The sequence below is a fragment of the Anastrepha obliqua genome, chromosome 1 (assembly GCF_027943255.1).
Source record: "Anastrepha obliqua isolate idAnaObli1 chromosome 1, idAnaObli1_1.0, whole genome shotgun sequence".
Lineage (NCBI taxonomy): Eukaryota > Metazoa > Arthropoda > Insecta > Diptera > Tephritidae > Anastrepha > Anastrepha obliqua.
Genome location: NC_072892.1, coordinates 72,452,760 through 72,469,416, shown reverse-complemented (window position 1 = coordinate 72,469,416; position 16,657 = coordinate 72,452,760). Strand labels below are relative to the sequence as shown.

At 37.3% G+C, this 16,657-nt stretch overlaps 1 protein-coding gene across 1 annotated transcript in view; it reads right to left on the bottom strand.

The window, feature by feature from the left end:
* LOC129235339 (IDLSRF-like peptide) overlaps window positions 1-15,712 on the bottom strand; it is a 78,835-nt gene extending 63,123 nt beyond the window's left edge. Inside the window, exon 1 of the mRNA XM_054869135.1 lies at window positions 15,496-15,712. Within this exon, the coding sequence (XP_054725110.1) occupies window positions 15,496-15,712 (217 nt within the window). The remainder of the gene's footprint in view (window positions 1-15,495) is intronic.
* Between the last annotated feature and the right edge of the window lie 945 nt (window positions 15,713-16,657).

Here is a 16,657-nt window from a genome sequence, read left to right as displayed (position 1 = left end):
AGAGAGTGCGGAGGATTCATCACTTACGCCTCGGTGGTCTGGTGGCGACGGAGCACTCCGGGAACTATACAGGCTATAAAGAAGTGTATGTGTATGCATCACGGGTGCCATGAGTACAACTTCCGGCGATGCTCTAAATGCTATGCTTGATTTGCTCCCCTTGGATGTTATGATACAATAGGAAGCAGTAAAAGCCATATGTAGACTCCATAAATATGGTTTCTGGCACGAAGACGGCTCTTCGGGGCACAGAGAAATCTTTAAGTTGATATCTGAGCAGTATCTACTGTTTTTGACACCCAAATACGACTTGTTACCCACAGTTTCATTTGGAACTAAATTTGATGCCAGATTTCCACTGCGTGCGCAATGGAGCAATCCAGAATGCATTCAGGGAGGCTTGACGGATATTTTCTTTGCCGATAGGTACAAGAATGAAATAGGTTCTGGAGTCGGATGATACTTAAACGATAGTGATAAGTATAACTCTGCTATGCGGGAAATGGCAACTGTTTTCCAAACGGAAATTTTTGCCATCCTAAAAGTAGCCGAGTGGATAATTGAGAGGAGATGGAGCAGGAAACAGATTGGAGTTTTCAGTGACAGTCAGGCTGCACTGAAGGTCCTGGAGAACGCGAAGGTAACCTCAAATATTGTTCAAGAATGTAAAAAGAAGAACGATCTAAAACGCTGCAGCACTGCAAAGTGTTTTGTGACAAGTCCGAACAGAAAACTGTGAAACTTTATACTAAAACTTGGAAGGAAAGACGTTCGGTTGATGGTCGGTGTTATTACAGGACACAACCCATGGGGTCAGTATTTGACCACCATTGGAATCGTTAAGAACCCAGTGCACCTGTCTTGCTTAGAGGAGGCGGATAGCACTGAGCACCTTCTCTGTGAGTGTCCTGCCTTTGCTAGAGCAAGACTACGAGGTTTGGGTTCCGATGTCGTGAGAATGAGTAATATTCGTCTTCTTAAACTGGAGGATATTTATAGATTTAGAAATAGAAAGAATTTGAAAAATTCTCACAGGAGTAACTATCTCTATCCCTATTCTTTCCTATCTCTTCCTCTGATACTTTTCTCCTTTCCCCCTTGACTATCTACCCTCTTTCCAGAGCTCTAAATACCATGGGCTTTTTAGCCTGAGTGTTTTAGGAGCCACCAAATCCTTTGGTGCTCCTTGGCTCGACCAATTCAAATTCCAATTTCAATCCAGACGTCGGACAGATAATTCTAATCCTAATTCTTTTGAAAAAAAAACTCTATAGCCTACTTCATTTTCCACCTTGGACCCATTCGTGTTGAAACTGATTTCCCCGTGGCCAAATCGCCGAGTTTCCATACCGCCATACTATTAAGCCTAAGTGCTGAAGCGGTGGCCACGTGTTTTCTTACCATATTTAGAGCAGCCACCTCTAGCGCTTTATTAGAGGTAGTCCCTAAAACGCCGGTGATGCATAAAATACTGTTTGGACTTTGCGTAGCAGTTTCGTATAACTTATCTCTTGAATTTTAATATCAATTAAAGTTGATATAAATATTTTAGCATATTTTTTACAATATTTATATTCTATAGTCAAAATAGAAGGCGCACCAATTACATAGAACTATGATATCAGTATTCAAGAGAATTTTTGTTTTTGCAGTCTCCAACATTTTCGGCGCTTAGGGTTACCATAATAGATACATTTTTTATCGCCAGTGACGATGCGATGCAGAAAACCTATTCTCAAGAAGCAACTCTCACTTCGGCAAACGTCGCTCGATATCCCTCTCCTTCAATTTATGTGGCACCCAGTTACCTGCTCTCTGGACCATTCACAACTCCAACCCTTTGGATATATCATCAAGGGTTCGACATGAGTCTTCATCCAATAATTTTTGTAATTGAGTATCTTCGAATTTTTCGGTGCCCCTTCGCGATCGCTATCACTCACGTCGAAATTGCCACGTTGGAAATTGTGGAAACCATTCTTTAGAAGTTGCATTTGATGGAGCGTGATTACCGTAAATATTGATCAATATACTACAAGTTCCAGCTGCACTTGTCTTTAAAAGGTAATAATGAAGCATAATTTCCCGCAAATGCTGTTTATTCGGGACGAACGCTGACATTTTTGAGATCAGATAAAAAAGGATCTTTACGCTTCAAACAAATGTCAACTACTGCGATCGAGATCTCACATACACACCCTCCAAACCACCAGTATATTACTAGAGCGAACACGGAAATAGTAGCAGCAGCGACTCCTCTTTTACGCGGGCGAACATTTATTCGCATACCCAATATATGTAGAGATTTGTACAATACTTGATATTCTATAAGTAAAATTTGAGCAGCGCTAACAAATGAGGTTTTCGGCTGTCGAAAGGGCCTCACAAATGGGCTGCAGCTCCAGCCGCCTACGACTAGCAGCCATTATTATTATTTTTAATTTGCATAAATTCTAAATTGTATTTATGAATCATATAAAAGTTCAAAGAAATGGATGCACTTAACAATGAAATATGTGGGTTCGCTTTCAATTGATCTCATTTATATTTTTTTATTTCTCCCCCCATTCACTTTTGCCGCCCTCTACATCTTATTAGTTTGGTTTCTAAAAAACCGTTTAAACTACCGCTGATCCACACATAGGCCCATCTTAATGGATATAATTTATTGAACATGTGTACCATCAAATTTTCTTTCGAATGGTGAAACTTATGCCTAAGTAAATATTTATTCTGCCTAAGTAGGTAACACGAGAAAATATACCGGAAAAAATTGGCTACTCCTACACTTTCAATTTACTCGTATTTGAAAGACCTAGAACAACACAGTTTTCCACTAAACTGTCGCAGGTGATAATGCATACACGCACACAGCAACAATTACTTAATTCCGCACCCCAATTTTTACGCACTTAATTTCACAGCAGTTTATGTGGGTTATACTATCTGTCAGTGTTATTCTAGTTTGAGTAGTTAGTACACCCTTCATTTATCTCAGTTCACTTAAATCCCTTTTTCATTTCCCCTAAAACGCAAAACGAATACTCACTGCAAACAACATAGCATACATGTACTTTTCTGCTCATTTATCTTCGTTTTAATATTTTTCCAAGTCAACAAAATTCATGTACGCATACATACTTTTTTATTCAATGCAGTTGGAATTTCATTTAAAAATATCAAATTCATGCGAAAAGTGGAGGTGCGTATGAGTAGCACGCATGCATACATACACATACTTGTAAAGGGTGGTTAAATTTCAAGGCCCGATGTTGAATGTGAACCACACCTAATGTCAAGTTTTTTTCTGCATTTCATTGGACATTTTTCAATTTCAGACTAGTTCAATTTGCACCATGGAAAGGCACACAATCGAACGACGCGTTAAAGTTATTCAGGCTTATTATGAAAACTGGCGTTCAAATCAAAATTCATATCGCGCACTTCGTGAAGAAAATGATCTTCAGTGCTGAGGCACATTTTCACCTCAGTGGATTCGTCAATGAGCAGAAATGCCCCATTTGGGCGAATGATAGTCCAAGAGTTATTGCCGAAAAACCAATGCACCCACAAAAAGTGACTGTTTGGTGCGGTTTATAGGCCGGCGGCATCATGGGGCCGTATATTTTCCAAAATGAGGCCGGTCAGGCAGTTAATGTGAATAGTGTTCGCTATCGTGAGATGATAACGAACTTTTTATGGCCCGAACTGGAAGATATGGATGTGGACGATATGTGGTTTCAACAGGACGTTGCCACTTGTCACACAGCTAACGAAACAATGGCTCTTTTGCGCGAAAATTTTGATGGCCGAATAATCTCACGTCGCGGCGATGTCAATTGGCCGCCAAGAACATGTGATTTGACACCGTTGGACTACTTTCTTTGGGGTTATTTGAAAGAAAAGGTGTACGTCGATAAGCCAGCAACAATTCAAGAGCTAAAGGATGAGATAATTCGGCACATTAACGGCATAGAACCTCAATTATGCCTCAGCGTCATCGAAAATTTGGACCATCGGATGGAGGTGTGCCGCATTTTTGTTCCATACGTAATTGAGAAACACCAATATTATCATAATGAAGAGAAATGACAATAGTTTCCAAAAAAAAAATGTATTTTATTCAAAAGTAACACCGGCCCTTGAAACTTAACCACCCTTTATATGCACTTGTGTAAGGAAGGGCTGCTCATTAATGTGATGCACTGTTAGTTTTTGGCAAACTAATCACCTTACTTGGATTTGCCCTTTCGAATAAACGCGTAAATTCAACTTTTCAAGGATGTGCTATTCCAAACAGGGGGAAGCAATAAATTATTTCTGGGAAATATTCGTGTAAATTTTCGAGGAATGTCAATATAGAACGCAGAGTGCACTTTGTGGATATACCAAGTGGCCAAATAAAGCCACATTAAACATAATATATTGCAACATAATATTCTTAGCTAATATTCATATTAACATGGTTCATTAAGTCAGCGAACATTTAAATGTGAACTCTTCTCCCAGCAAAGAACGTTCTATTTCTCTTTATAGCATCCCCTAGTACCTACTGATAAGCGTCATCCAATCTTTTTGTAACTTTTAAATGCTCTCCAAATAGTTAGATTTTTCAAGGTTCTTATCACAGATGACTTCCTATTTGACCCTAATTTCCTACTTAATAAATACAATTAAAAAAGTTGTTGGCAAAGATGATTTATTTATTTTGTCCAAAATAGTTCCCCTCGAACTTGGTCGAAAGCATATCAAATGACTTATTTAGCTCGTGTTTGAATAAGTTTTTCAGCATTACAATCAACGTCTTCGAATGTCTTCAACGTCTGCATATGGCTTTCTTTCATGGTCGTGGGTAATTTTCCAAACGGAAGGAAGTCAGACGGAGATAAATCAGGCGAAGATGGGGGCTGCTTGTAGTGCCACAAGCGTCAATTTCCATTTTCATGGTATTCTGTCGAACACTGTGAATTTACTAAAGCTAACGTTTTATAACACCGAAATAGAATACAGTATTTACCTTTTTGGCCCATTCGAACGGTTTTATTGTGCTTAATCTTATTGGTATTGTAAAAACGAGTCCACATTAACTTCACTTTTGATTTTTCTAAGCGGGATTCTTTGGAATTCGGATCAGCTGGTTACTTTCATTAACGGCATTCGTGATGGATGTATCTTCATACGCTTCTCAAAGACTTTGGCGCTGGCAGCTGAGGTAAAAAAACAGTCCGAAAACTTTTCCGACAGATCTTGTAAAGCGGATATTAGTTGCCCAGAGTTGAAAATTGTCAAATTCTAAAATATTTTTAAATGATGATATACAGCTATTCGGTTTTTTTTTTTTTGCTTTTGTTTTAAGCTGATTCTAAGTTCAATATCGATATAGCTCTCTGATCTCGAACGCTATAGTATTTACTATAGATATAGATAATATAGGAGGACCCCAAGAATACGCAAGGGACTACTGAGCAGCTGAGCGACTGCTGACAATAGGCCGGTGGCAGCAGCGGTGGGATTAGGAAAAAAACATGGAGTCATCGACTAGTAGCTTTCGCAGTTGCTCAGCGGACATGGCTATTTTTGAGAATACCTACTCCGTTTTAAGCTGGCAGACAAGCCTTTCTGGCCAAACTGCCGGAATACTGACGAAAGTGCAGAACACGTGATTTTTTACTGCGACCGCTTCAGAGAGGAACGAGCTGCTCTCAAACAAGCGCTGGGCCATAAACCATCCCCCAGTACCCTTATACGAGATATGTGTGCAACCAGCAGTAAGTGGGAGGAAGCCCAAACGTTTGCATGTAAGATCTTGTCGTGACTCCGCTATATTGATTGAGAGCGCAAGGCTTTGCAGCAACAGTTACAGCAGCAACAACAGAGGAGGCGAACGGTTTCCGACGTACCGACGATAAGCACAGCCTTTTGATTGAAACACTCAATACAACATCGTACAGAAGACACGACGGTGTTCTGTTAATATAACATTACTGCAACTTTTCCAATGCCTCTTTTACTTTAGAACAAACTATGAACACAGTGGGAGTAATTGGGACTATCGACGGCGTATAGCCTTTATATGCCTGCAAGAGAGGAACCCAGATGTGATCTCAGGACGCTTTTGCGGTCACAGGGTAGAATTAGCCAAGGTGGAAGGATTGTTATATTAGTGGGAGTGTGCCCCACATACCATTGGTGTGACGGCAGCTTCAAAAAAATAAAAATAAAACATTCAGAAATATTTAACTAAATCCAGTTCCACGATTGCAATAAGTCAAAAATTTTAAATATTGAATACTAAGTTTAGTTCAGCAGGGGTTCAAGATAAGGAAGCGTTAACACGAACTCGCAACTTGTTTGATTTCATTTCTACATCGACTCGCTGTTATTCAACTCCATATTTTTATCTTAATTCATCCTTCTTTTAAATCAAATTTACATCCCATCCCTGTCAACTAGCGTATAAACTGATTTTCACTCATACGCTTTGCGCGCTTGAATACTCCGCAAGTGCAATGACCGCGTTGGATCATGTCGATGAATGTCTTTATTGAAGGAACGAGTGTTGGAGAGCTTCCTCCTTCTTTTCGGAGAGGTTCGAAACCATTTCAGATAATGAGGCATAGAAAAAAGTGCGGAAGGAGATTTAGAGCAAAAAATTTGGTAGGTTGGCGCTTCTGCTCTAAATGAGCACGGCATAGCACAAATAGCAAAATAGAAGATTACGAATGTCCTTCCAGAGAATAATGTATAACAATCGCTTTATATGTGGTAGTCACGTAAATAAAATTAAAAAAGTTTGTTTTACATGTCTGCATGTGACAGTCACTTATCTGAATTTGAACCAAGTAGAGAAATTTCTCATATTTCAATATTTTTTTAATTTAAATTTTTTAATATTTTGTAAAAATATTCAATTTCGTTCCTGTCTCTAAGCGAAGTAAAAACTTTAACAAAAACAAAATACTTAAATTGCTTCCTTTTCCTTCTCCCTTCCTCATCTCACTTTCTCCTTCTTTTTTATTTTGTGAACTTTACGACCAACTTTGAATTTCCGCTATTTTCTTAAGCTTATACTTTAAGTTTGTATTTCAATCATGTAAAAGTTTCTGAGCAATTTTTCATAAAACTTTGTCGGCTTGATAGAATAAAAAATTAATTTAAAACAAGACCTAACGACCAACAAATCCTTGCGCCATGGGGAAAATATATAAGTGTATATAAAAATATCGAAGTGTGCGACAAATAAGAATTAAATTATAAGCTGTGCGAAATATGTTCGAAAACAAGGCTTGAAAAAAAGTTTAGAAAAATGCACTCGCTAGCAGAAAGGGAAGTTAAGCTTGAAAAACCCTTTTGGTAATTATCTGTACGAAAATAGAAAAATAAAGCACTATGAAAAGTGGAAGCACAAAACTACTAATAGGGATAAACAGCAATGGAAATTAATTATGCAACAAAAATACAGTTTATATTAAAAAGGATCAAAGGAATGACTTTGCAGCGCTCAATAGACAAAAGACGTAAGACAAAAATATAATAACAAATTTGTCAAAACCTATGGTTTCCAGCACACAAGTTTGGCTCAACACATAGTTTTCTGTGAGCTGCAATCATCTGGTATTCCTACTGGAAAGTTTGACATATTTTACAATAAGCGCACTCGAAGATTCTGATGTGTGAACCATAATAGTGTTGTTGGCAGTGTCTTTAAAAATTCACCACGGTAAAAAATAATATTACACCGTGAATAACGTGAATAACAATCTTTGACGTGGATTAGTAAGACAAGAATGCGTTGATGAACTAAAATCATTAAACGTCGAGCAAGAACCATACAAAAATAATTGGGTTGCAGTGTGACTGCTGTTCGCCCACCGACGATTTCTGAGAAGGTCGCCCAAAATCAGTTGTTTTGGCACTATGCCACTTTTACAAATTATACTTGGAGATTTAAATCCCGTTTTATGGAATCTTAACAAAAACCAAAAAACAAAAAAAAAATTCAATCACAAAAACTATACATTTAAAGACCACAAATGGAGAGACCTAGAGTTTTAAGCCGACTCCGAACGGCAGATATTTTTATGAGGAGCTTTTTCATGGCAGAAATACACTCGGAGCTTTGCCATTGCCTGCCGACGGGAGGCCGCTATTAGAAAAATGTTTTTCTTAATTTTGGTGTTTCACCGAGATTTGAACAAACGTTCTCTCTGTGAATTCCGAATGGTAATCACGCACCAACCCATTCGGCTACGGCGGCCGCAGTATAATTTACCTTGACACATTTGCGAGGAAATGATGAAAGAAATTAAGGTCTTATGCAGCTGTGAATATATCCTACATAACTAAATATATGCAGTAAATCATTTTTATGTTTATTACTGCTAAGGTGTAGCAAAGAAAACGAATAGTGAGTAAATTCGTTCGAAGTCCTAAGAGGTCAGGAACTAGCCAAAAGAAGATAGCCAAAGTGTTAAACTTACCAAAAACTATAGTTCTTGGTGTGATAAAAAGATACAAGAGCACATGCAGCATTAATAGAGCGCCAGGAAATTGTAAAAAAGTGGGACCAGAAACTTGTATTTGCGTTGTAAATGTGAAAGTAATAGTATCACTTGCTTTTAAATAATAGCAAACAGGAACTTTCTTTGTGAATAAATATGTACATCTAAAATCTCTTGCCGAATAATCGTAATTTGCGGGAAGTGTTGATTTTGCTCTTTTTTCGAAAAAAAATGGCACTGAAGCGTATCGAGAGCTACAAAAAGTTTATAGAGATGCTGCTTTAAGTGAAACAACGTGCCGAGATCCGTGTCAAACGCAAGAAGAGCTTGTCTCAGTATTAGGAGTAACCCGCCAATCCATTTCCAAGCGATTGCATGCTTTGGGAATGATTCAGAAACAGAGGACTTAGGTTCCTTATGAGTTAAAACCAACATCCCTTGGTCATCGTTTTTTGCCAGCGAACAACTGCTCCAGCGGCAAAAGAGAAAGGGGTTTATTCATCGCATCGTGACGGGTGATGAAAACATGGATTCATTACAGCAATCCAAAGAAAAGAAAGTCGTGGGGGCTGCCGAATATTCACGCTGCGAAGGTTATGCTATATATTTGGTTGGTGTTATTTATTATGAACTGTTAAAACCAAGCGAAACGATCACTGGCGATCGGTATCGACTTCAATTGATGCGATTGAGCCGAGCACTCCGCGAGAAACGGACGCAATACGCGGAGAGGCATGAAAAAGTGATTCTACAGCATGACAACGCTCGGCCTCACGTGGCCAAATCCGTTAAAACCTACCATTTTTTCAGAATGAAGTTGTATTTTCATAAAAAAAACAGCGAGAACTGGAAAATGGAGGATATGTTACATAGTACGAGCAATGAATGCTTAGAAGCAAATTCAAGAGGCGCAAAGATTAAGTATTTTGCCGATTTTAGTAAATAATGCGGCGAATAATAATTATTTCAAATGCTTTACTTACAAATATCCGTAGTCGTGTTCTTTATAACTGTAATACGATACCTTTCGTCATTTCCTTTGTTAAGCGTTAGATACGAACCCTTATAGCGCTGACAATATTTCTTAGTAAAACATGAAATAATGTTTTTTGCTCTCATTTCTACTTAATAAAATTAAATGTATTGGTAGCTAATAACTTTACTAATACGTACATATAATAATTTACTTATTAGAATTTATATTTATTGTTTCTCGGAAGACGGCAATAAAGAGCTCTGAAGGACACCAGGCACATAGGAATATTTATTAATGCTCCTTTCACAAACCTTGTGGCAACACACATTCTGATGGTTATCCGCTAGACGAAAATTGGATAACTGTTGTTCATTATTTAGCGAAATATCGTAGGTTTTTACCCTCAGGCAAAGCACCGTTTACCTAAACTGAGTAACCAGAGATTAAAAATCGTTGTATATGTGCACTAAGCTAACTCATTTTTTAGTTAATATTGGAAAGAGAAAAGAAAACTTGTATACTTTTTGTGCCTTTAAGGAAAACTTAAACTGTTTTGAATAACATTAATGAAAGTGGGCAAAAAGTAAGGTGAATTTATTTGTCAAACTTCGCGGGATTAAAATTTCGCTCTAGTTATCTTTTTCATGAGTTGGCAGCACTGTTATTAACATCTGGGCCAACTTTCATGTGAATGTCATTATCAGTAATATACATATTTACGCTTGTGTTTACCAAACGACCAAGAGTGCATTTTTCGATTTTTACAATGTCTGATTTGATTGAGCAGAGAAGTGCCATCAAATTTTGTTTGCGGAATGAAATTTCGGCTGCGGAAACGTTTAGCATGTTGCAGAAGGCATTTGGTGATTCGACCATTCGAGACTTCAAAGAGGGTCGAGAACGTGTTGATGACTTGGAGCGCTCCGGACGACCATTGACGTCAACAGATGACCAACATGTCAATAAAGTGAAGGAGTTAGTGCTCAAAAATCGTCGGTTGACTGTTAAAGACCTTACTGATATGATCGGAATATCAGAAGGATCTGTGAAAACCATTTTGAAAGACCATTTGGGCCTACGAAAAGTCAAATCTCGTTTGGTACCGAAAACTCTCAATTTCTTGGAAAAAAGTCGTCGCGTTGATGTGTGTGAAACAATGCTTTCAGACTATCAGGACAAGCTCAAATGAATCATTACGGGAGATGAGACTTGGATTTATGCTTACGACCCTGAAATAACCGACCAATCAAGCGAATATCGTGCTAAAGGCGAGGCCAGACCGAAAAGAGCACGATAAATTCGTTCAAAAATAAAGGTCATGATGACAGTTTTCGATTTTCGTGGTGTAGTGCACTATGAATTCCTTCCACCTGGCCAAACTTTTAATGAGGAATATTATTTGAGCGTTATGCGTCGTTTACGTGGAGCAATTCATCTAAAAAGACCAGAATTATGGGCCAACAACTCTTGGTTTTTGCATCACGATAATGCACCGTCCCACACTGCACTCGTTCTTCGTGACCATTTCGCCAAAAATTCCACGCATATCGTTCCTCAACCACCGTATTCGCCTGATTTGGCTCCGTGTGACTTCTGGCTATTCCCAAAACTCAAAAGACCACTCCGGGGAACGCGTTTCGAGTCGATTGAGGAGATAAAAGCTGAATCGAAGAAGGTGCTGATGGCTATATCGGAAATGGACTATTTGGCATGTTTCGGGGATTGGAAAAATCGTTGGCATAAGTGTACTCGTATTTCATCGAGAGGGGATTATTTTGAAGGGGATGAAATTGATTTACCAGAATAAATAAAGATTTTTAATTTTACAACCAAATTCACCTTACTTTTTGCCCACAGTAGTATGTCAAGAGCATATGCCACTGCGCGTTACAAATTTAATGCTTTCTCCAGGTTGAACTAAAAATATATATTAATACAATTTGATTTTACCCTAGAATTATTTTACACTGCTCTGCGGATGATATGATCTAATGCAGAGTTATATTTCAATGCACTGACTTGCTAACAGAGTCAATGTTGTTGTAATTAGCTGTAATATAATAGCACCCTGTATTGCAAGTAATTGTTGCAAAGACATAAATCGTAGTGATTTTATGTGTAACGGGTTTAGTTCCTAAATCTCAATATTCGCGCAGAGATTGACGGACGGATGGATTTATCTCTATTGACACTGCAAGTCATTCCGAACTGTTTAAAAGAACTGATATGGTATAAATATTTTTCGACGTTTTCTAAACTATCCTATCATTTTTATAAAATTACAGTGATTTAATATTTTCTTCAAGCAACAAAGATTCTGGACTATTTTAGAGTGATGCTTGAGAACACATCCGATGTTCACAGCTGAATTTGAACACAATATCAATTTATCAATGAACTTAATTAATTAAATTTAATTTATTTATTTCCACGTATTTAGTAAGTATTTTGTATTTAATGTATAAGTACACAGTATGTTCAATAAATAACATAACTTTTCAGATGTAGAATAAAACACGTATCGTACTGTGTTTGAAAGCTATTTTTTATTCAAAATAGTCTCCATTTAACTCGATACAACGTTCAGAACGATCAACCAATTTCTGCATGGACTTCTTTATGTCATCTAAGGGAATTTCTTTAACACCTGTGTCACGGCTGCTTGAATGGCTGGAATACCATCATAAAAAGCACCTTCCATGGCAGTTTTCAATTTAGGGATCAAAAAATAGTCGCATGGTGATAGATCAGGAGAATACGGAGGGTGGTCGATAACACAAATATGTTTTTGCATCAAAAATTCACGAACATTTTTGGTTTTGTGAGGTGGTGCATTATCATGCAATAAAAACAGCTGTTTCCCCTCTGGATATTCAGGTCTTATACGAACAATTCTTGACCACAAACGATGTAAAACTTGTAAATAGTTTTCTCCATTAATAATTTGACCTTCTGCAACAAATTCCTTGTGTACAATACCCTTGGAATCGTAGAACGTGATCAACATTGCTTTGATTCTTGACTTCTGAAAACGCAATTTCTTTGCTTTTGGCTCCCCTTTCGTCTTCCATTCTGCAGATTGACGCTTAGTTTCAAGATCATATTTGATGCACCATGTCTCGTCACCAGTTATGATCGAATCAAGAAAATCTGGATCGTTTTCAGTTGCTGAAATTATATCTTTACAATGCTCTACACGAGCGTGCACAAACCTTTCTTTTACACAAATCGTCAGTTAAAATTTTCCAAATTGTACCAGTAGATGAATTTAATTCTTCAGCCAACATTCTTACAGTGAAATTTCCGTCAACAGCAATGATTTCGCGGACTTGTTCCACCAATTCAGCACGATTACTTGCTTCTGGACGACCAGGCCTTTCATCATCATTCAAATCTTCACGACCATGTTTAAATCGTTTAAACCAATTATATACATTTCAACGAGCTAAACAATCATCACCATAAACTTTTTGCATCAATTCGTACGTCTCACTAAATGTTTTTCCAAGTTTAACACAGAATTTAATATTTGCTCTTTGCTCCATTGTATTTTTACGACACAAGCACGAAACATACAAAGGCGCGTAACTTTTTATCCTGTCAAACGATTTACATGAAGTTGGCTGCGGTTGAAAGCTGACGCTTGTACCTTTTCAATATGATCAAAGTTTAATAGATGACTTAAATAAAAAGTTCTGCTATTTATTGAACATACTGTGTATAATTTACATATAAATTCACTATTTGTTTGGATAACAACAGAAAAAAAATTATTTAATTGAAATTCTCTGAAATCTAAGTTGAAAAATATGTAATTGAAAAAATTGATTATGAAATATGCATATTTTTTAAGCACTCTAATTTTGCCATTTACTTTTCCAACACTTACAATCTCCAATAATCTGGGTTTAAGTTTATAGTAAGCAACTTGCAACGGCTGCATTGTACAGCAGAAAATTAATTTATTTTCTTTATGGCACAACTTTGACAACTTTGCCTTACACACACATTTTCCGCTAAATAACAGCAGAATATATTATTTTACCTCACATATACGAGTATCTAAGCTAGTGAAAAAAAATTTGCTTACACTTGGCTGCTATGAAAAACACAACACATTTTAGGTTCAGCCTCTCTGCCATTTACAAAAATATGCCAGACAGCCATTCGAGAGAAATATGAATATTAAGCATGTCCACAAGTATTTCTCTATTTGGTTTTAGCAAACCATTTTGTTAATAGAATATGTAAATTGTCATGCATAAATTCGATTTTTTGATATTTATAAAATGACAAAACAAACTTTCTGGTTGAAAATATGATCAACGCACACGAATACGTTATATATACGCCATGAAACGAAGAACGTGATACCAAATACTTATACTGTTAAGCTAGTATTTACACATTCCAGTAAACCCACATTTATTTACGCATGCTGATTCTCTTCTTCGAATTTGATACCAAGCCCACACTGTGTTCGCACGGAAATTGCTGTGAGCACCAAGTTGAAATCAATTCTTTTGCAAAACATGTCGATGCTCGTCGCAGCTGCACACTTATGTTGCAATAGGCAGTCTTATTAAAAGTGAAATTTTTTAAAATTTGGTTTCGTGTTTTATTCTAGACTTTATGTGCAGTTGCTTGCTGATATCATTACTCTATTGCAGCATTTGGGGACATATTTTTCCAGTTATTTTCACTTGCGTAAATTTTTTTTTTTTGCTTATATCCCAATTTCTTATTCCATTGGTCCATGGACACTTAGTAATTTTCATAGCTTGGATGGGAGATTAATTGTTACTTGAAATCAGCATTTAAGTAACCTCTTCCAATGAATAGTTACATAGCTAAGATTTAATATATTAGCAACAGTTATAGTGTGTCAAAATAGTTTTTGTATCTGCTAATATTTACTATTGGTGTGATTCGCTTTAGTCTTAATTTCTGCGTCGGCTCCATGTGTGGCATTTTTTGTACCTCTTCGTTCGAATGGCTTAGTAATTTTTATGTGTGTTTCGTGCTGTATCTCTGGATTACGTTTTTTATGGGATCAATTCTTAGGTCGCGGTGGAAGTCTTCATTTGCTATATACCAGGGTGCATTTACGATAGTCTTTAAGAGTTTTGTTTGAAGTCGTTGAATTATTTGTATAATAAAGGGTGGTTAAGTTTCAAGGGCCGGTGTTGATTTTGAATAAACTACAATTTCTTTAGGAAATTACTGTCATTTCTCTTTATTATGATAATATTGGTATAGTTCAATTACGTATAGAACAAAATATCGGCCAAACAGCCGCCGTGACCTCGGCGGCACACTTCCAAAGACCACCAAATGCAAATAGTTTCTTATCTAAAGGGTGGTTAAGTTTCAAGGGCCGGTACTGATTTTGAATAAAATACAATTTTTTTAGGAAATTATTGTCATTTGTCCTTATTATGATAATACTGGTATGGCTCAATAATGTATGGAACAAAATATCGGCACACCTCCATCCGATGGTCCAAATTTTCGATGACACTGAGGCATAATTGAGGTTCTATCCCGTTAATGTGCCGAATTATCTCATCCTTTAGCTCTTGAATTGCTGCTGGCTTATCGACGTACATCTTTCTTTCAAATAACCCCAAAGAAAGAAGTCCAACGGTGTCGTTGACGTTTAGGTGTGGTTGTCATTCAACATCGGCCCTTTAAATTTCACCACCCTTTATATTTGATTTGCTTACTGTCCCCCTTAGTTCTATGCCGTATCTCCAGATGGGTATTATCATGGTCTTATATATTAGTACTTTGTTGTATACTGACAGTTTTGAGTCCTTGTTGAGTAGCCAATACAGTTGCCTGAATCTGTTTTTCACTTCGTTTGGATTTCTTTTTTGGATTATATGGTCCTCCCAGGTCAGTTTTGCGTCAATGATCATGCCCAGGTGTTTAGATTTTGCGTTCCGAGTGATGACTGTGCTATTAATTGTTAGCGTACGATGGTCATGATACTTGGACCGTTTTGTGTGCGTTTACCTGGATTCGCCATTTTGCGAAACAAAGTCAACATTGTGTCAATTAGATTTTGTAACTTCGATGAAGCGACATTTATATTCCTGTCAGACGTAATTAATACTGTGTCGTCGGCGAAGGTAACAATCATGCTGTCGTCATTTAGATAGGGATTGTTATAGTTGTAAATCATATACAACAATGGTCCCAATACGCTGCCTTGTGATACTGCGGCATCCATTTTTAATACCTCCGAGCATTCGTCCGAGGAATTGTTAAGAGGCTTATAGGTCTATATGATGATGGTTTACTGGCGTCTTTATTTGGATTCGGCAATGCTATTATTTCTGAAACTTTCTATGGAAGGGGAAAATATTTTAGTCTAATGGATGAGTTAAAGATGTGTCTTAAGTATATTATTCCGCCATCATGTAGTTCTTTTAATATTTGTCCATTGATTTTGTCTTATCCAGGAAATTTTTGTTGTTTGTGGTCTTAATTTTGCATCGAATTTCGTCCGGAGTTACTCTCTTGATTGGTTTGTTGGCTGTGTCAGATGTAGCAGGCAGGTTATAGTTTTGAGTATCCTTTTGATTTGTGAAGGTCTTTTTGAAGTATCTGGCGAGCACATTAGCCTTTTTTAGTGGCGTTTTTTAACCCATGTGTTGTTTTCGTTTAAAATTGCATGTTGGTGAGGTGTTGTTTTCCATGTTGTCCTCCAGAGTGAGTAGTTGCTGCCTTTTGTCGGATCTAGGTTGGACAAAAAGTTGTGCCTTGATATCCATGCCCTTGTTTTTTACATTGTAGTCGCCTCCGACAATAAACCGGCTGCCAAGAGCTCTCAGGTAGCCAAGATATTGGGTAGTTGTGTTGTTGTATTTTCTCCGGCAGTAGGTGCTGGATATTGTCATAAATTAATTAAAAAAATCGCTGCTAGATATCCTCCGAGGCTAAATATGCTCCGACAAAGTCGTTTCCAAATAATTGTCGTTTCAAATAATAATCAATATAAATGATTCAAAAGCAAAAAAGAATCGGTACAACACAGATTAAATAACATCGAAGGGCTTGTACTGAAAGATAAGAAGCGGTTTTTTCACCGGAATATGGAAGGGTATTAAAAATTTGTACTGTACTGTACTGTATAATCTCAAAACAAATAGGTACTACCTGGCCAACCGCTGTC